Source organism: Colias croceus, chromosome 16 (assembly GCF_905220415.1).
Source record: "Colias croceus chromosome 16, ilColCroc2.1".
Classification (NCBI taxonomy): Eukaryota; Metazoa; Arthropoda; class Insecta; order Lepidoptera; family Pieridae; genus Colias; species Colias croceus.
The window spans coordinates 9,683,740-9,705,769 of NC_059552.1; the positions used below are offsets into that span (position 1 = coordinate 9,683,740).

At 32.7% G+C, this 22,030-nt stretch overlaps 1 protein-coding gene across 1 annotated transcript; it reads left to right on the plus strand.

Annotated features, from left to right (window-relative positions):
• Positions 1–230: 230 nt before the first annotated feature.
• On the plus strand, positions 231–21,211 carry LOC123698493 (integral membrane protein DGCR2/IDD-like). Its single transcript, XM_045645139.1, has 3 exons — positions 231–302; positions 19,394–19,542; positions 20,055–21,211. The coding sequence occupies exons 1-3, from the start codon at positions 251–253 to the stop codon at positions 20,253–20,255; spliced, it is 402 nt and encodes a 133-aa protein (XP_045501095.1). The 5' UTR covers positions 231–250; the 3' UTR covers positions 20,256–21,211.
• The last annotated feature ends 819 nt before the right edge of the window (positions 21,212–22,030 follow it).

The window sequence follows — 22,030 nt, forward strand, 5'->3', positions numbered from 1 at the left end:
ATCAACGACTCTACATTATATTGTGTGACTCTACAACCTTTGAATGTTTGTGTTTCCCTGGTTTTTATAACACAAAAATAATAAAATATATTAAATAAAATGTTTCCACTGAAAACGTTCTTCCTTTTTACGTATTCTGAATTTCAAAACAAAATATGTAAATCCGAAAACGTGTAAACGCAATGCCGCATTCGGGGGGTGGGGGGCGCGTGGGCAGTCAGTGTGCTGCGGCCCGTCGCACTGAGTAGACATGCCGCGCGTTGTCGCTCTCACAATCCTCCTTACACTCGTCACGATCGCGGGTGAGTTTGTTCTTTATTTTTTAAACACTTCGCTAATAGGGCCAGTTTGCTAACTGTTTTTTGGAAACAAAAGTTTGCGAGTTATTCGTTGTTACAGTATCGAGTTTATGAAAGTTTTTGTTATAATTGGGTATTTAAAGCTTTGTCTGTGTGTTTAATATTTTAAGTTGTGACCGGCTGATTTTTTTTGTAATTAACCAATTCATATTATTCTTTACAATCACATTTATAAGATCAATCATCATGATAGAGCAAATACGTAGGTACTATCTTTCTTTTCCCTGGTTGCTATGGACTGTAGTTAGTTATTTCAAAATGCTAATAAAATAAACTAGGTCCTATCATTTATGAGGACATTTGAGCGCATTGAATTATTACCCATTTGAATTCTCCAAAACGAACATGTCTTCAAGAAACCTAAAGCTTTCAATTTTACGACAATTTCATAGCACGCGTTCTTCATAAAACAAGTTATCGAACATAAAACTTATTTTCAAGGTAGTATAACTCAATTTCAATTATCCCTCACCATGTAGGACAAAGTCATAGTGAGTACTGCAAAGTGATCATTTATCAGCAAAGTGACAGGAGCTGTAACAAGGTAGGTATTTAATTTAAAAGCTCTAGTACTCAAGATGTTGCCCGATGTTGTACGTGCTTTGAATTACGGGTACAAAGGATTGTATTGTACTACTAGAACTGAATCGTTTAGTTGAGCAATTACATTCTAGATAACTAGTTGTATAGTTGATTAATTCTATTTTTGATTGTATGTAGTTTGTTGTACTTTCCTCGGCTATGAAAATGTGGAAAGAGAAAAACTTAAGAGCAAGATTATACGATTTGTATTAGGTTTTAAATATAAATACCTACAAAACTTCCTTAAACTAAATCTTAATAACAAATGTTGTATTTTTAAGAACATGATTCTTGCTTATTGCTGACGTGATTTAACTGATATATGATTAGAGGAAAACTGCGGGTGGATAGCCCTCATTATTAAATAATACAGGAATAAAAACTTCATTAGCAACTAGAACCCTCGTCAGGGTAAATTGAATCTTATCTAATATCACCTTACTTTCTACTTTAGAGTAGCGAAAGATATTCCTCATAATTTATGAAACGCCATAAATAATTAATTACGCTGCAACTTTTACTGAATCTAACGTAATTATAAATAGCTGCTCAGCCTGACTCTACATTTTATTTAAAGTAGAGAAATCTTGCGACTCTACATGGACTCTACCCAGTCATCTAGAAAATAATGCATTATGTTAATCTAATATTCAAACTACATGTTATTGTGTAGTTTTCAAGTGATTACAAAAATTATAAAAACAAATCTAATATATAAAATTCTCGTGTCATAGTTTTCGTTGCCATACTCCTCCGAAACGGCTGGACCGATTCTCATGAAATTTTCTGTGCATATCGGGTAAGTCTGATAATTATTGGCCAACATCTATTTTTCAAATGTACCACGGGCGAAGTCGGGGCGGACCGCTAGTATGTTATAAATGGATTTACCTTTTCAATTAGAAACGATAATTGAGCCATTACATCCAACGTAGGCGGTGGTAGTTTGAATGTTAACCTTTGAATATTATATATTCTGAGACTCAATTTATACTATGTATAATTAAAGTAACTAAGTATATATATTTAAGTCTACATTTTATGGATAGTGTGTAAAACTCTACATATTTTTTATTTATTTCGAATATAAAAAAATGAAATTAATTGCATGTTACACGACGTTAAGTCATCACCATAATAAACACTTTATTTTGCAATCTGTAGAAACAAAGATTCGAATACATAATGATGAAATACGGTCATGTTTTAGTATGAACAAAGAAAGTGGAGATTCATATTTACATATATTTATAGATATATGTATTATGTAAATTTAGCAAATGAAACTTGAATGACCAGTCGCGCAGAATAGCATATTTAACATCGCTATTAAAAACTCATAATGACAATTGTAAAGGCAGTGAGTCCAGTAGGTATCAAACAATGTTGAAGATCTGCAGCCTTAACAAGCTCACGTCTCCACTTGAAAGCGGTCCAACTCACGAATGCACTAACTTTTGTCTTTATTTTTGTTCTGTACATATACAGGTATATACTAGCTATTCCCCGCGGTTTCACCCGCATTGCTCCGCTTCTTAGCGTGATGATATATAACCTATAGCCTCCCTCAATAAATGGGCTATCTAACACCGAAAGAATTTTTCAAATCGGACCAGTAGTTCCTGAAATTAGTGCGTTCAAACCATAGGTTCAAACAAACAAACTCTTCAGCTTTATAATATATGTATAGATGTTAGTATATTGTCCTTCCTAATGGTTGCCAATGTATGGATTAGTGTGAATTTCCATGTTACCTTACTACCTTGTGGTGTGGTTTTGTATCTATGACGCGGATCGATTTTCTTTTAAGAAGCCAGAAAAAAAATCTTTGAAAACATAGACTCAGTATATTTTGTGCTAACTCTTTCTGTTTATGGTTTTAAATTTAGGTTCATACTAGTAACAATGCATATAACGTTGGTTATGTGCAAATGACTTATATATTATGTAGTTAAATAAGGCACGTAATAATAACTTGAACAGTAAATAGACTTACATAGAGCTTTAACTTTTAAATAAAGTCAACCTCATCAAATGCAAAATTTGACAATAGATTCCATTAGCAAGAAGGATGGACATTTCTTTGAATCCCAAATATATAGGAAATTGTATTAATTATATCGTGAAATATGCGGGATACATGCAGACATGATACGCTACAGATAGTATACAAACAACCACGCTGGATAAATGGGGTTTGGCAGATGTCACATTTCGTATAACTTTTTGGTTTAACGCAAGGTTTAACGACAAGCAGGGATGCTCACAATATATTTTTTTCACAGGCTTTGCAGTTGTGCTGTTGACAGTGTTCTAAATTGAGACGTTTAATTTAGGTGTAATCAAAGAGCATTGCTCTATCCTATACATTGCCTCGTTGGCTTAGTGATTAGCATCATCATCACTACATAGTATAAAACAAAGTCGCTTTCTCTGTCCCTATGTCCCTTTGTATGCTTAAACCTTTAAAACTACGCAACGGATTTTGATGCGGTTTCTTTAATAGATAGAGTGATTCAACAGGAAGGTTTTAGTATATAATTTATTAGGTTTTAGCCAAAGCGGACGAAGCTGCGGGCGGTAAGCTAGTATTCGATAAAATACCGTAAAGTCGCAAATTAAATTGCCGGAGTCAGTAACATCCACCGTTGTTTATTTCAGCTTCACAGCTTACAATATGATAACTTTAATCTAATAATGTTTACAATACGACAATTACGAGTTTTACACATATTTAAGTATACATTTGAAAATTACTAACTAGAGTTATGTGTCTTAGTGTATGTGTTGTAATAATGGTAATCATTTTCATTATGCAAATGAAGAAATAGAGAATCTACTTGCCTTAAGATTCTTGCGCTCTATAATAATATATCTCCTTGGCAATTGTCTAGTCTAAATTAAGATAGGTCGTCGCAAAGAGTACTATTATAGTATTGATTGTATCATGTCGTGATTATATAATTTTATAATAGTACCGTAGAACCCAATTGTGCATACATAATGAGTTAATTTAATAAAGTCACTCGATTGGATTACATTAAACAGTTCATCCCTTTTTTAATTATTAATTCAGTGATAGGTTTGAATAAATTATTTATAATGCAGGTTTTATCTGTTCAAATTTCAGATTTTATTATATCACTTTCGTTAATAGATTTGCACTCTTTTTTTGTTTTCATTTGTTTTAATTCACGAACAGAGAACTTGAAATTTAAATGACAAATTTAATCGTCAGTGTGTCTATTCCTTTATTGGTATTTGATTGCACTCTAATTACCTATAAAGTTTGTTATATAATTTTATAAAATCTTTCGTTATTTTAACAATATAGTTGGTAATTAATTTCATTGTAATTTATATATCTTGTTGCTTACTAAATTACTTACTTAACCTTTCTCGTGGAGGCTGCTACAATCATATCTCAATTTAAGAAAATAGTAGAGATATTTTATTACTATTTAACATCATTTTTTATTCCTTCAGAATCATACAAAATCAAATCTCTTTATAATTATTAGTATTGATAGAACTGCTCCATCGAAATTTGGTAGTTAAATTTTAAATCGTTTAAAACTTGCACCAGAGAAGTACTAAAAAACTGAAATGACTCTCTTAAAAGCTCAGTTGCCCACTTACAAATAAATTTTAATTACGTAGGCATGCTTAATGTGCTTTTAGTAGGCTATTTTCATACTTAACTATTTCTACTTATATTTAAAATTTAACTTAAAAACGACTCTAATTTCCTTTAGTAGTTTCTTAACTTGTTAAAATTTATGTTTACATATTTTAATTCCTCTATAATAGATTCACAGAAAACGTTAAAGAAAAGAAAACTAGCTTTTAATAATTTTCCGTAAATATTATTAGCTCATAGTTAGTAAAACTACATAACTACTTCATTACAATCCTTCTAAGTTCTATGCTATCAGCACAAGTTAAAAGATTTAATATTGATTGATCATAATAATTAATAGAGATTAATAGAGCGCTTGTTTTTTTATTAATCTACTAGCTTCCGCCCGCGACTCCGTCCGCGCGGATGTCGGTCTTCGCGTGGATGGTTTATTTCTCCATTTTGAGTAACTCTGACAATTAAACATCTTATAAATATATATTGGACCCAAATACGGCTAGGCCTATAATAATACGCAACGTGTGTTCGCGGTTCTACAGAACAACGTCTATAAAACTGAAAAGTTAAGATTAATTTTTTTCTACGTATTTTTCCAGGATAAAAAGTATCCTATTTTACGCCCAGGATAATAAGGTATAATTATACCAAGTTTCATCGAAATCAAACCGTTAGTTTTCACGTGATGCCTTCACATACAGACAGACAGAAGACAGACAGACAGACAAAAATTTTTTTAATCACATAGGTATTTGGGTTTGGTATCGATCCAGTAACACCCCCTGGTATTTATTTTTTCAATATTTTCAATGTACAGAATTGACCCTTCTACAGATTTATTATATATGTATAGACAACCCAGATAAAACTACGAGAACTACAGTTATATTATCATTTATTTGACATGAAAGTATAAAGTTCTAGTTCTACTCAATAAAATCCTTAATCTATACCTACATCTATACATATAATAAATCTGTAGAAGGGTCAATTCTGTACATTGAAAATATTGAAAAAATAAATACCAGGGGGTACCAAACCCAAATATGTGATTAAAAAAATTTTTGTCTGTCTGTCTGTCTGTCTGTCTGTCTGTATGTGAAGACATCACGTGAAAACTAACAGTTCGATTTCGATGAAACTTGGTATAATTATACCTTTTTATCCTGGGCGTAAAATAGGATACTTTTTATCCTGGAAAAATACGTAGAAAAAAAATAATCTTCATTTTTCAGTTATATCCATAGACGTTGTTCTGTAGAACCTCGAACACACGTTGCGTATTATTATAGGCCTAGCCGTATTGGGTCCAATAGATATTTATAAGATGTCATTGTCAGAGTTACTCAAAATGGAAAAATAAACCATCCACGCGAAGACCGACATCCGCGCGGACGGAGTCGCGGGCGGAAGCTAGTATTATAATAAATCTGTAGAAGGGTCAATTCTGTACATTGAAAATATTGAAAAAATAAATAGCAGGGGGTGTTACTGGATCGATACCAAACCCAAATATTATGTGATAAAAAAAATTGTCTGTCTGTCTATCTGTCTGTATGTGAAGGCATCACGTGAAAACTAACGGTTCGATTTCGATGAAACATGGTATAATTATACCGTATTATCCTGGGCATAAAATAGGATACTTTTTATCCCATAAAAATACGTAGAAAAAAAGTAAATCTTAATTTTTCGCGGACGGAGTCGCGGGCGGAAGCTAGTTAATACTATAATTAATGTGAATTTTTTGTTTCCCATCACCACGGTAATTCTATGATTTAATTTTTATATATGGTTAAGTTATAATGCTAGAGACTAGAGAGTGACAAAATCACGGGCAAAACCGAGGCGCACCGGTAGTTTGGTATAAAACCACAAAAACCATCGGAATCGAGACAAAGTCGTTCCGCAGAGCAAAGACAAGCATGTCAAACTTTGAACAATGATCGTGAAAGCTTAATGCAGGTGGAACTGCGACTATGTTTGAGGTACGTTTGCGAATGTCTTGATCAAAACTGAGTGCATTTTATAATGGGTTATCTTTTGATGGAAAGTTACATTTATACAAGACTTGTGCCCAGACTCCATCCGTGGTAAAATTTTCTGTTGGGTTAGTTTTGTTTTACAAATGTGTGACGATGATAAACATATAAAAAAGAAATACAGAATTTTGTGTGTCGTTTTATTTATATTATGTATACTTACCTAATTATTTTTCTATATGCGTGCAGTTTTATTATTTCTTTCAGCTTTTTTATATTATTGTATAACTTAAATTCATTTATGTGAATTTATCAATAGAGCTTTTAGAATATCAAATTAAAATATAATGTAAGTAAATGCAATAAATGACGCAGTGTACAAATTACGAAGAACGCTCTACGATTTATGCAAAAGCTGACGATTGGAATAGAATACATAAATATCTTTATTTCATGATAGAAATAAAAATATATTGTTTTAAAATTTTGTTTTTTTTTTTTTTTTATTTATTTAAAATTTTAAACGTTGTTATGCTTCCAGTATAACGGCAATAGTATTGAAAATTGAAATGCATTTTACGGATTATAAAAAATACTTCTTCTTCTTATATCTAAAATAAATGTGAAAGTATGTGTTCTTCTTTTACACTTCAATGGCTAGAGAAGTAGGGAATCAATTTCATAGGAAATTAAAAGCCTGTGACCAAGATATTTTAACAGTGCTTTGGTTCAATGTATGGAATAATATCTGGTAATGCTACCCAGAATTGACTTACCTATAAATAACATAGTTTATGTGATTTATGATGATAAGAATAGGTACATGATAAAGCACACCACACATACAAAATTAAAAGCCTGTGACCAAGATACTTTAACAGTGCTTTGGTTCAATGTATGGAATAATATCTGGTAATGCTACCCAGAATTGACTTACCTATAAATAACATAGTTTATGTGATTTATGATGATAAGAATAGGTACATGATAAAACACACCACACATACAAAATGAAGGAAATTGCCAATATTGATGGTAGGACAAGATAGCAAATAGTTTGGACGAAGCGTTAGGTCACTCACATCGGAAATTAGACGTCCGCCTTACTTTTACTAACCCTATAACTTATAAGTGAAGCTTATTAGTCTGGAAAAGGAGTGGTATAAAAATGTCTCTACTGAACTTTGGCGGCCTATTATATTTCAGACTAGCTTGGCATGTCTATACAACGTTCAATTATTGGAGTATGTAATAACAAAATGTAAATCTGATATAAATGGGGCGTTAAAGTAAGGCTTCAAAAAAAAGTTCAGAAAGCTTGTCATCTAGACACAATTTTTACCTTCATCAATGTGAAGATAAATTTCCTAAACTCTCATAGGCGTGTGTAACTATTACAATGTAAAATAAAATAAAACCCGCAGTGCTTCGCTCCTATTGGCCTTAGCTTGATGATATCGATATATGGACTATCTAACATCGAAAGAATTTTTCTAATCAGACCAGTAGTTTCTGAGATTAGCGCGTTCAAACAAACAATCAGCTTTATAACATTAGTATAGATTTATCCTGCAATATGTACTGACAATTCTCTCATATCGAGGCAATCGTCGCCAACATAAATGCAAATTAGCATCATAAGATCAAAATCTACTCATGCTATCTCGGATTTGCTTACACGTACAAGCAAATTATGTTAATTAGCTGCGTTACAAGCCCGGTCATGCAACGACCATTCATTGATTTTAGTTGGGCTTTACAATGACATGAGATCACGCTATGTTGAAATTCGTCGAAACAGTCGTTCGTTTAGGTAATAAATGAATTATTAAAACTAGATTCTTAACTAAATTCTTAAATAAATTCTAACTTAAACTATAAAAGTACAAAAGGAATGTAGAGCGAAGGGATTTGTAAGAATATTTAACTAGTAAATATTCTTATGCTACGGCCACACTACCTTACCGTCTACCGGGCTGTTACCGCAATAATTATGGCATTAAATTACCGTCTAAATTACTGCATGAACTGGTGTGGTTACACTACAGTTTACCTAGATATGTCGGTAATTATTGGCATTTACCGCAGCAAAAAAAATATTAGTTAATAATTAATATATAATATGGTTTCTGTAATAATTCATCAAGGATTCTTTCTTTTTAAAAAGGATTTTTTCTTTTTCAAATCATCTATTGTACTTGGAAATGATAAATTTTGTTTGATCCGACGCCACGCATCATTGTGTACACTGCGATGTTTATAGTTCTTCTGTTGGGTATCCCCAAGATCCCAAAGAGAAGAATTCCAAGAATTCCAAAAATTTGCGCCATCGAGCGCTTTTTCATTTGACCACTCCATGTCGGTCGATACGTGCGTCGCCGGTGAGCTCATATTGCACACTGGACAAACGGTAGTGTGGCCGCATACGCAATAATTACGGCGGTAATCTTCTTTGATGTGCGAAAGAATACCGCCGCCAGAGCTATTGCCTACCGCCATTTGTCATATTGATTGGCATAGTATTGGCGTAGTATTATACTACGGCCACACTACCGTGATATGCCAATAATTATTGCCACAACTTTAACAACACCTAGGTGTAACCACGACTTATGGCCATAATTCTACAATGCCAATCAATATGACAAATGGCGGTAGGCAATAGCTCCGGCGGCGGTATTCTTTCGCACATCAAAGAAGATTACCGCCGTAATTATTGCGTATGCGGCCACACTACCGTTTGTCCAGTGTGCAATATGAGCTCACCGGCGATGCACGTATCGACCGACATGGAGTGGTCAAATGAAAAAGCGCTCGATGGCGCAAATTTTTGGAATTCTTGGAATTCTTCTCTTTGAGATCTTGGGGATACCCAACAGAAGAACTATAAACATCGCAGTGTACACAATGATGCGTGGCGTCGGATCAAACAAAATTTATCATTTCCAAGTACAATAGATGATTTGAAAAAGAAAAAATCTTTTTTAAAAAGAAAGAATCCTTGATGAATTATTACAGAAACCATAATTATTATACTATAATATTAATTATTAACTAATATTTTTTTTTGCTGCGGTAAATGCCAATAATTACCGACATATCTAGGTAAACTGTAGTGTAACCACACCAGTTCATGCAGTAATTTAGACGGTAATTTAATGCCATAATTATTGCGGTAACAGCCCGGTAGACGGTAAGGTAGTGTGGCCGTAGCATTAGGAAGGGATGTGATGTGGGCCTCCGTACCTACACCGGTACCTACATTATTGATTATACATTTTATATGTCACATCTATCTTAATTTTATTTTATTAAAATCAATTCATCTGTTCACATTACTTATAGACTAGAAAGTTTTTACCAGTGGTTTTAAATATAAAATTTATTGATTCCTATACTTGAGTAGGTAGGTATATAACAGGTTGATTGAAATTTAGCGACCTACCAATCAGCCGTCGAGGTCTGCGGTCGAAACGAAGATTGGTTTTAACGTCGCCCATTAATTGCCTCCTGATTTAATACTGAAAATTGAATGTAAAAAGTACTGAATAATTCGTTTTTGAAATATGCAGAATTAAATTTAATTTCCTTTATTCATCGACTGCGAATAAAAGTGTATTAATATTATAAAGAAAACAATGACCTAATAATGCATTTAATTTATTGTTATATTTAGAGCAATATATTCGTAATAATGATAATTTATTATGACTATATTTCGTATGTAAAAATAAAACGCAAATTTTCTATTTTTTTAGTAGGTACATGGAAACATGTTTCTTACGTTATTATGTTGAACCTATCAACCTAGCATTTTTTTGCAACCAGGAGGAGAGAAAGTTTGAGATATTAATGTTTACTTACGTTTTTCGTGTTCGATCGATTGCTACGCTATCTATGATTATGCTATTTTATGATTTCATCCGATTTCTTAAATAAAATTATAAATAAATTGAAAAGAGGATTATTTAAAAAAAAATATTCCCGCTATTTTGGTCGCCAGCACAATAAACACTTATTATTATTAATTATTATTTAAAAGAAACGTCTGTAACCCAAGATTTTCACAAACTCTCATTAGCGCCAAAAATAACCATGTCACAGCGTAATAAAAATTTCGGCGCCAAAATTTGCAACGTCGTTGACACAAGTTACACGAACTCCTTGGTGTAGAATTTAAATTATTTCCTTGTTTCCTTACATTACGTTCTTAACATACCATCCTTGTAAATACTCAAGTGGAAGAATTTATTTTCTCATTTAAAATAGAAGAGGGAGTCAATGTGGCTTAGCTTAGAACAAAGTGATAGTCCGCCCATTGTGCAATTTATGTATATTTTACTCAATGTTATTTCATTATTTTAGTGTGTACAATAAAGCATTCATTCATTCACTCATTCATAGTTTTGAATAAGCAATTTCATCTTAACTTTGCTTTTTTCTATTTATACAAGAATAACACTTTTCTTTTGTTGTTAATTTTCTTTGCTTTCAAACTCAAAAATAGGTACTCAACCGATTTCACAGCAAAAGCTCGTCAAAGCCGAGTAATAAAGCTTTTTTTAGATATCCCATGTCATGATGTCAATCCAGGCGAAACCGAAACAAGTTGTAGTAGTTATAATAGAATTAACGGAAAATATTGATACGATTAAAGCAAACAGGTAATGAACAATAAATGTACTAGGTACCCAATAATCGAAAACGTAAAAACAACAAATAAACGTTGAAAATTATATTTGCTATCTTAAATAAAACAATAGAAACACGTCATTTATATTATGATAAATGATAGTTTATTCCCAGATCAAAGTGTCTCACGACTATGTTGCCAAGTGCTCAAAGTATATGAGTTAGCACTAAATATTATTATGTACGTTGAGGTATAAACGAACTTTTTCACGTGGAAAACATTTTCTTTTATTTTTCGTTTTTCTTTTTGAATGATTTAGATACACATGTTTCATTTTTTATATTAAATAATATATACAATATAGAGAATTTTCTCTACTTTTTAAAAATAAATAATAAACCAATACATTGTGTTTTGAACCCTTTTTTTTAACATCGCTCTTCTTTATTAATTAGGGCTCTTTGCTGATTAGGACATATATAGGATAACAGCTGTGCATGCTTTTTTATAATGCAATTTGCATTTTGCAATATCATTTATTAATTATTACTTATAGGTTGTGCGAGCCTTTCGAAGCTACTAACACCACATCGTCGATTTAAATGAAAATATTTGTAGATCTAACAGTCTACATTTTCGAATAATAATTTTTATTTAACTTTTTGATGAACTCACGGAGTATATCTAGTTTACAAAGTATCTAATAATTAACAATGCATTACAACAAATAAATTATTTAAAATTAAACACACAATTACCCCAATCAAAAATAAACTTTGCTCTTATATTCAAATGTTCATAAATAAAATAGCAACACAAAGCAACTTCCTCATGGTTAGCCAAACTTTAATTTAGGGGTGAGAATTCCGCATTGCGACTACATAAAACTTGACACTGCATTTGCTAAAAGCCTTTATGATTGTCAATGTTCAAACAATGCAGTATTTATTTGTTTTAGACTGGCATTGGTTTTTGTGAGCGTTGTCGGAATTTTACCTAAACGTTAAATAAAGGTTAAATAACATTAATAGGTTTTGCTAGTAGAGAAAAATGAAAACTTTTGAAGTAAATAATGAATTTGTACAGTTAGGTTTTTTGTTGAAATGTTTATCATGAAGTCGGGTTTGAACATCGCTGATTCTTGATAAAATTACAATAAAGGGTTTTTAATATTATGATTACAATTAACGGCTATTACAACAATATAAATGAGTTTAATTTTGTTAATTTAATCAATGCAAACACAAATATACTTATTAGTTAGATACTGTTTAATATTATTTATTGGTCGGTGCATTTTACTACGATCGTTAGGTACAATTGCTAGGTCACCCTAATCACCTAGCGAAATGAACTTTACGACCTATTTGGCTTTTACTTACCAAATATACCTATAACATCATAAAATAAAATAAAATATCGTTTCGTAGAGCACTGAATTTCATTTTATAAAAAGTGCCGTTTCCAAGGAGTTAAGCGAATACCCGAAAATTTTTTATATTTGTAAATTATTAACGCAAAAACATTTTTATTTTTCTCTCTCACGATTAGTTTCTAAACCCATGTATATCAAAGAGGTTGCAAGTTCTCACCTATGAAAAATAAAAGACGAGCGAAGACACCGTGACACACTTTTGTATAGAAACCCCTGTCGTGTTATTAACGACTTTTTGAAGGAGTTTTAAGAATCTCGAGTATACGGAATACATGTTTTAAAATCATTTTTAACCAAATTCAAATACAGAGGCTACATATTATGTTAGTTGTGTATAGATACCTACTATTATTGGAATTTTACACTTTAATTCAAGATCTAATATTCTATTCCATATCTAGAACCATTGAATCGATTTTCGTTACACCTGTACTTTTTGTGGTCAAAAGAGATGTATTTAGCACTGATTTGAAAACTCAAAACAGTAGTTAGTAAGTATGCTATACGAGTATAGGTACACTGTACCTACCTATACATTATACAGTATTACACAGTACATTATACACAGTACTCAGTACCTACATTTACAGTATTACACAGTACATTATACACAGTACACAGTACATTTGCTTTTAATTTCTTAATGGATTAATGTTGTAATTGTTGTAAAAAAACATCACAGCAAAGTAAGAGATAATATTAAATTTCATGTTAAAAAAACAAAGTATTTTTCAAGCTTAGAAAAAAGGCGAGCGCTAGCATTCGTTAAAAGTTTCCGAGTTCATAATTTTTTATTTCTAGAAAAACGTTACTCGTGAGACGAGGCTCTAATAAAGATAAGTCTAGTAAAGTCTAGTCTCGGCTAAAAATACGCTACTATTTATAATTCATAATTCTTTATTTGCTACAAAGATGTATAACATGTTACGTAATTAGCTGTATTTAAACACAACTATGACGTAGAAAAGTATTTAGTTTAATTTCATGAAATGGCTATTGTAAAATAATGAAAATAAAAGTTACTTTTTAAAGTGAAACTTTTATTACATCGTCTCAAACTTTTTGGCCTGTGTAGCGCATGTCGCGTGACGCACGATACGTACGATAATTATCGTATAAATACGATAATTTTAAGTTAAATGTCAATAGTGTGAAAAAAAGTTTCACTTTTACCGTGGTTTCATAAAACCACACAACATTTTTTTTTCGTTACTAATCCAAATTATGGATCTATGTAGGTACCTAATTAAAATTGATAAAAATATATTATGTTAGCTGAGCTACAGTAAAAATGTATTTAATTTATCATTATTATTCAATACTTGCTTGAAAACTAATACCTACCTCCTTACGAAAAATTCCAGCTGCGAAACTTATGAAATTATGCCCTCGACTCTCGAGAGGGTGCCATATTTAATTGAGTGTAACGTGACAAATTGCTCAAGCTAGTAGGCAATCAAATACTAGAAGCCCGCCCGGCTTCGCCAGCGGTACCTCTTACGTTTTCTCTCCATAAGAACCTGATCCTCGTACCTACTTCAAGGTCTTGTAAAAAAGAAAAAACGAAATCGGTTCAGTCATTCTCGAGTTTTGCGCCTAGGCTTAACATTTGGAATTTCATTTTTATCATGTACCTGTCGTGGTCATATCGTAGATTTGATCATTTCATGATATGAGTGGCCATTTCACGAAATGGTCGCATATCGTGAAATGGCCAACATAGTTTGATCAGATCGTTAAATCGTCAACGTTTCACGATTTGGTCATCCACATTTGGCCAGATCGTATAAAATATAAAGAGTCCATAAAATATTAAAAAAATTCAGAATAACTATATTCTAAAAACTTGTTTAATGTCATTTAAGTTAGTGCCGCGGCAGCGGCCGGCGAATGCCAGAAGCGAATCGTTTTTGCAATAGAAAACAGTTAGGTTAGGTTAGGTTAGGTTACACTTTGATAAACAATGCACGAGCCGAGCGAGCAAAGCGAGCGTGCCGCGGCAGCGGCCGGCGAGTGCCAGAAGCGGATCGCTTTTTAAAAAACAAACAATTATAATAATATAGTAGTAGTTTCTTAAATTATTTTATTTAAGTCGCATTTTTTCTTAAATACATATAAGATATCCACATTTTCCATAGTACTCGTACCTCTTCGTCGTAAATTCTTTGCTATGACTTTCTTCATAATATTGTTATTAAACGAATTATGAAGTTTTTAACTGCGAATAATTTAATTTTCGCCAGCGGCCGCCATCTTATCACATACCTAAACACAGAGCAACACAGAGCTTGCAGCGCCTCTACCAACGATTAATGTAACTATTTTACGATATGATCAAATAATTTTGATCATTTCATGAAAAAACCGTGCGTTAATTAGCCATATCGTGAAACGATTTCTTATCATTGATCTGCCCAAACCACATCATGATGTGGCCAAACTAAATTGGCCATTTCACGATATGCGACCATTTCGTGAAATGGCCACTCATATATATATCATGAAATGATCAAATCTACGATATGACCACGACATACCTATAGAGAGCACAGTTTTATACATACCTTCTAGAACATCTATATTTAACTCGTAACCTTTTTTGAACATAGTTATAACCCTACTAAATTAAGTTCCCTCATCACATCACATTTCTTTCAATACAAAAATCACGTATCTACGTAAGCGTATTATTTTATCTGTGGTAATATCATTCTATTTTCTCTCCAAACACGTGTCCCACAGAAATAGCCAGTGTCCATCATAAAATGATCTTTACTGTCCCCAGGGGGCATAAATCTAACCAACTGCGGACCAAATATTAACAAGAAGATTTTTAACAAGATCTCTCTGCCAAGTTTTTAAATTTATTACACCGTATACAAATAAGACATTCGACTGAATAATAAAATGGATTATGGATTATTTTGTGGCGTACATAATTTTTTAAATTTGTTGTTTTTTGATGTTTTCTTATACAAGATAATACGTTGTATTATGAATATTTAATTTATTATCACCTAATTATAAACGTTGCAATTCATTCAAGATCGATTTTGAGACAATCACTTCAGATATTTTATTGCGTTTTATACCTTGTATAAGTAAATTAGATTAAGATCTCGATATATTTTCCTGTTTATTAGATTTTTTAAAAATATTTAATATCTATTATCACCTATACCTACTTCTTCTCTTTCATAAAAAAGTCTCTGACATCTCTACTCTATCTCTCTAAAATGATGTCTCAAATACCAACGTAGTAAAATGTATTAACCCTAACGAGAACTTTGACATACATTTTTAATTAATACGCTATAACTTGGTTTAATTAATAATTTAGTCTGTTAATAATTTGTTAAACCTCGCGTCTTCGATCCAGACGCACCAATAATGCTTATATTAGGTATATTATTATCAAGTGTTGGTTCATATATTTTAGGTATTAACTACTACACACACAGGTACTTACTATACTTGAATTTTAATATTCTGCAGAAACTAATTACATGAACTACCAATCACAACAATGAACAATCGCATCGTCAATAGCCTTCGCTCATTGCAATTTACAATGTCATATTGTTAATCTTCTCGTAATTGGATTGGCGGGATTGGCTCATACTCCACTTAACTGGCAAGTGCTGACAACGAGTCATATTTACCCGCGTAAACCGACAAATTAGCAGATGATTTATAGGGTTGAAAATACAGATTATGTAAAATGCTACGGTTGACTGCCTCAATCACATAAATAGATATATCGTAAATCGCATCGCATCGTATTTTGACGGTAAGGTTTTCAGCCACAGCCATCATAATTTGTGTCACCGATATCAGATGATGATGATGATGAATAGTCGTGATTAAATTGTAGGTAATAATATATTGATTAAACCACAGGATTAAACGCTGTTTATTAATTTGCTTGTATCACCGATTTAATTGTAGAATCAGATGATGATGGTGAATAGTCGTGATGAAATTGTAATAATAAATTGATTAAAAAGCTATGTAAAATACCAATTGAACTTGTGAAACGGTTTCTTTATGTACTCTATAATGGAGTTACAAGGAGCTACGATAAAAAGGACTAGGTACTTACACAATCTCCTTGAGATTCAAGAAGTCCCTTTGACCGTTTTACGTTCATACTAAAAAGCGTCTTGATACTCTGTATTGCGACAAGAAATTAAATCATTTTGAAATCATTGGATTTTAATACAGACATGACAGTACCAGAACACAGAATCGATTGGAAATTGGATTGATTTAAAATCTTCAATTATTATTGACTCCGATGGTCACATGTTTTGTCATTTGTGTCTTCAGCTTCGCTATCAAAATATAAAATATGTATAATACATTTGTAGCGTTTGTACCACTGCACAGTAGCAAAACATGTTTGAGCCTTTCTGAGTTCTGTTGGTTAAAGATTTAAGAGAGCTTATATCAATTTATTGCAAATATGCGTAGAGAAATAGAGGCATAACCTAAACCTAAACATACTTTTAATCATTCAACTACAGAGTACACTTGAAAGGCACTTTTTATCGTCAAATACCAAAATTACGTACACCCAGCTCTAAAGGCAATTTCTAACAGACAAGGAATGACAACTAAATATTGCATCTCGTAGAGGGTTGGACATTTCATAAGATCCTAAATAACCACACAAAGACTTGTTTTAAATATTTTTTAAATGTTTTAATAGGTACGGAAAATCAATGAAACTTCTTGAAAACCTGGCATTGATTTCTACACATAAGTATTTTGATAAGTTTTCCTTTGAATAACAAGAATACCCTAGAAAAGCCCTAGAAGAACTAATTTAGATACAAAATTAACTAGGTATGAAGAATTGAGACAGTTACTATTGCATTAGTTATGCACAATCTTAGGAAGAAATTAAAGCTTTGATCTTTAATTCTACCTTTTAGTTCCTCTATTATCATGGTCCTTACATTCTTTTACATAACTTACTTGTTAGTGACGCGTTAATATTCATTTAAAGATATACGGACGTCACATAAGACGGTCAATGAGCACTAAATGCTTCCCATGCATAACAAGATAACATTTTCCATAAGTTAATATTATGTGCCTCATTATACTAATAGGTTATTTTGTGATGAGCAAGATTAAAATGCTGATTCATGATTATTTATCGATATGTCGTATATTTTGTAGGACATAGTTAGGAGGTATATAGGTAATATAAACTTTATCCGTAGCTTCGCAATTGTTCGTCCAGTTTACATTTTCAAACACGTTCATTTTCCATTCATTATACACAGCTATTAAAAATCTACAGATAGGTATCTAACTACTTATAAAGATAATACAAAATTATACGTACAAAAGTTATGCACTATACTTATATCATCAGATACATCATTAGAAATACTTATCAGATATCATACAATTGAAAATTGAAATACAGATAGCAAGAACTGATTTCCCATCACGCAAAGGTCACGTCATGTCAGTAGGGACGAAACGTGTCGGCTGACTTTATAGTACCTACCTACTAGATCCCACCGCAGGATTAATGTGTCCATAGTTTTTTTTTTGATGAAACCAATAAATTAGACGAATATATATCGACTAGATTGCCAGTCAAAATTTGGCCGCAAGCATGTTTAATTCATAGAGATAATATGTACCTACTACGTATTATCTCTATGGTTTAATTAAATTTTTCCCAATTTTTCTTATTTCTAGGATTTAAGAATTAAAATTTTTGCTTTCCGCCCGCGGCTTTGCCCGCTTTGTATAAAATCTAAAAAAGTGTATTCCAAAACCTGCCAAGAAAACCACTATCTATTTAAAAAACGCTTCATCAAAATCTGTTCCGTAATTTTAAAGATCTACGCCTAGACACAGAGACGCGGAAAGCGAATTTAAAATTTCACAAACAATCCTTTATCACATCATGTTTTGCTGTATTAGCGATATCAAGGAAGCAAGGTTATAAATTATAATAATATTGCTATAGTCACTGTTATAGAGCAATTAAGCTGTATCAAAAACATTTGCTCAGTAAATATCTAACCAGACATTAGCTCCCCTGAGATTAATCATTTATGCAATTTCTATTTCCAGTCGGAATTGAAGTGATTAACGGAAAATAATAAAAATGTTTTATTGGATACCATGATGTCTAACACAGTATTAACTCCAGTATGGTGTGTGATGCTGCTCGATGACCTACCTAATTCTGTCATTTATTTATTGAAGAAGTGTATGTTACTGAAAGCCCCCAATAGGTATTCAAAAACTAGTACTAGCTGCGCTTCGCGGTTTCACCCGCGTTGCTCTGCTCCTGTTGGTCTTAGCGTAATGATATATTATTATAGCCTTCCTCGATAAATAGGCTATCTAATCCTTTTCGAATTTTTCAAATCGGACCAGTAGTTCCTGGGAATTAGCGCATTCAAACAAACAATCAAACTCTTCAGATTTATAATATTAGAATAGAAGTACATATATAGATCCCCTGGGAAGACCGTTCCCCACGGGCTGCTGTACGTTCCCGGGCCGGGGGTGTGCTCCATCTGCGTGTGCTACCACTCGGAGCCCATGTGGTGCAAGGCTTTAAAAACAGTTAATTTCGAAGGAAATTACTTAAGAATCGTGTAAATTAGTAAATGTGTAGTTACCTAATCACAGGTGTAATGAAAAAAATACCACTTTCTATAACACACACGTCATGACAGATTCGCACGAAAACATAACAGTTAATTCTACAATCTTTTGTTATTTCAGAATGCGTAGAAGAAGACTGCGTGGACTGGGAGGGGAAGACCGTTCCCCACGGGCTGCTGTACGTTCCCGGGCCGGGGGTGTGCTCCATCTGCGTGTGCTACCACTCGGAGCCCATGTGGTGCAAGGCGATTTACTGCGACCCACCTTATGTATGTATTTTATAAAAGATGTAGTTATAAATGATTTACTAGGCTAGTTTAATCATGTCAATAGATACCTAACAATTAGCATGAGATATCCCGTAAACACATAAAACCGAAAGAGTAGAATAAATTCTATTGCTCTGGCCTCTGGCGGGGTCACGGTTGGCCCTTGGTTGACCAAGACGTCAGGCGGAGCTTCGAATCCTGCCTCGTGATCGAGTTTTTTCTACTCTTTAAAACTTTTCATTTATAAATCTTTTGAATGCAATAAAACTAAATATCAGATACCTAGATAGGCTAGTGAATACGTGTACATGGGATAAATTGATCACAATAATAGTAAAATTTAATGAACTTGTGAATTCAATGTAGGTATATATTGATGATGTAATTTCTTGTTCTTATCTGAGATAACCGATACTTAATCCTATTTTATCATAAGAAAGCTGCCTATGCTTATTAACGTAACGCACACATTTTTTAGGTACCCTATTTAATTAAAAAATAACATTTTCCAGTTCTGCAATAACTTCCGAGTGGGCGAGCGGTGCTGTGAATTCGAGTGTCTCGACCCTCCCGGGGAGGACACCAGGTACCAGGAGAGACAGCGGCTACGAGCCCTCATCCTCTCTGGGAATTCATCCGCAACTCACTTCACACCAATGAGGATCAGCACGAGTATCAGCTTGCTAGCTGTGGCTGTGTACCGACTTGTTTGAACATTAAATGGATACAAGTCTTAGCCCGATTAACAGTTTAACACTAGGACCTTGTGTCTAGATGTGCTGCTTTGAAGTAAAAAAGAGAATTCGCGATTTAAACGAGATCGTCAGTTAATGTGACGTTATTTTTAAATTGCTTAAAAACACTGTTGAATTGAAGAATCACATTGATACGTTTATTCTTTTATAAGTAAATTTTTTTTATTAAACAGTCGACAGTTTAAAACTTATCCAAAAATATAATTAGTTAAATGCGTTTTTCAATTAATCGAACAAATCGTAAGAACTTCAGTACCACTTATCCCTGCCACATTATTTCCCTCCAAGATGAATCCATAAATTATAATAAAATCGTGTAAAAGTAGTGAAAAGAACAACTGAAAACATTAAACAATGTGACAAAATTTGCATTACAAAGGTAATTAAATACGACATCTTTTTGCGGTGGCAACACATTTTCGCGGGAATGCAATTACAGAGTAATAAACGAAATAGTATAGAGGTTAATTATTAAGGTAGGTAGGTACACAGTTTTACTCGCAATATTTTATGTGATGCCTCAGCAATGTGTGCCTTTTCAATATTTACTAATAAATAATCTACATTTCAATCCCTTCCCATTATCAACGTAGGAACTTTAGCTCATATCATTATTGTAGTTCTAAACTAAAATTCTTACTTCAAAACAACTAACTACTAAAATATACGCCAAATATTTGACTCGCTAATTCCCTATTCACATTTTAGAACAAATAAAATCTACCTTCTAACTTCGGTGCACCTTATAAGCAGATAATAATTAGTATAAATAATTATAAATAAATAATTTTGGACCAATTTTATGTAACATTGTAGCTCAATATGGGCTGACTTCCACTAAGGACGATTGGTTACGCACAATGACAAAGTAAAGTCAAATAAATACGAGAAAAGGGCGGGAAAATACTACCAGTGTTTAATCAACATGTTACCAATAAAAAACATAACATAGGTATACAACCCCCAAACTTTTCACTTACCTGCCTAAAAAATTGTAAAAAAAAATTAAGCCTAGCAAAGGAACTACTAACTACTAACCTATAAATTCGGTGACCCCAGTCCCCATCTTTCCCTTATTCCGTCAAAATTGTGGGTCGTTATTATAAAGAGGTACTTAACATGTTAATTTGTAGGTACATAAAGCACGTAACTACAGTGGTAGATAGATGTAATATGAAATGAGATGGAAATCTTTGTAGATAATATTATATTGTTAGTGGATGTTGGTCCTTTTCTGATGGAGGTCTTGATTCAGGAACGTGATATAATTACATTGAGATGATATTACTACGTATGGCGGAGACACCACGAACAAAATCTCTGCGCCATTTTTTTGCTCTAATTAAGTTTTAAAAATTATTATCTAGTTAAAGGTAAGTACTTACCGATGAAAGTTATTCCTCCTGCACTTTTCCGTATTATTTGTGCAATATCGTAACACACACGAAGGCATATTTGATGCGTTTCACTTTAAAACGAATAAAAAATGAGCGTGCAGTTAAGCCCCATGGCGTATGTTGAGCGGAACATAAGTGATGTAGGCAGTGTCGTCTCCATATTATGTATATCTCAATGTATAATTATGATAGTTTTGAAAAAATTCTAATGAATGGATGTAAAATCATATTGCGTTACTGTATCTTGTCCTATTGAATATAACAATAATTGTTTTAGTTTTACTGGTGTTTTGTTTCAATTAATTGCGATCATGTGATACGTACGTTATATTACAC

Coding starts and splice junctions, on each gene's coding strand:
- LOC123698493 (XM_045645139.1), top strand. CDS start 251: ATGCCGCGCGTTGTCGCTCTCACAATCCTCCTTACACTCGTCACGATC. Junction 303..19,393: donor TACACTCGTCACGATCGCGG/GTGAGTTTGTTC, acceptor TTGTTATTTCAG/AATGCGTAGAAGAAGACTGC. Junction 19,543..20,054: donor TTTACTGCGACCCACCTTAT/GTATGTATTTTA, acceptor AACATTTTCCAG/TTCTGCAATAACTTCCGAGT.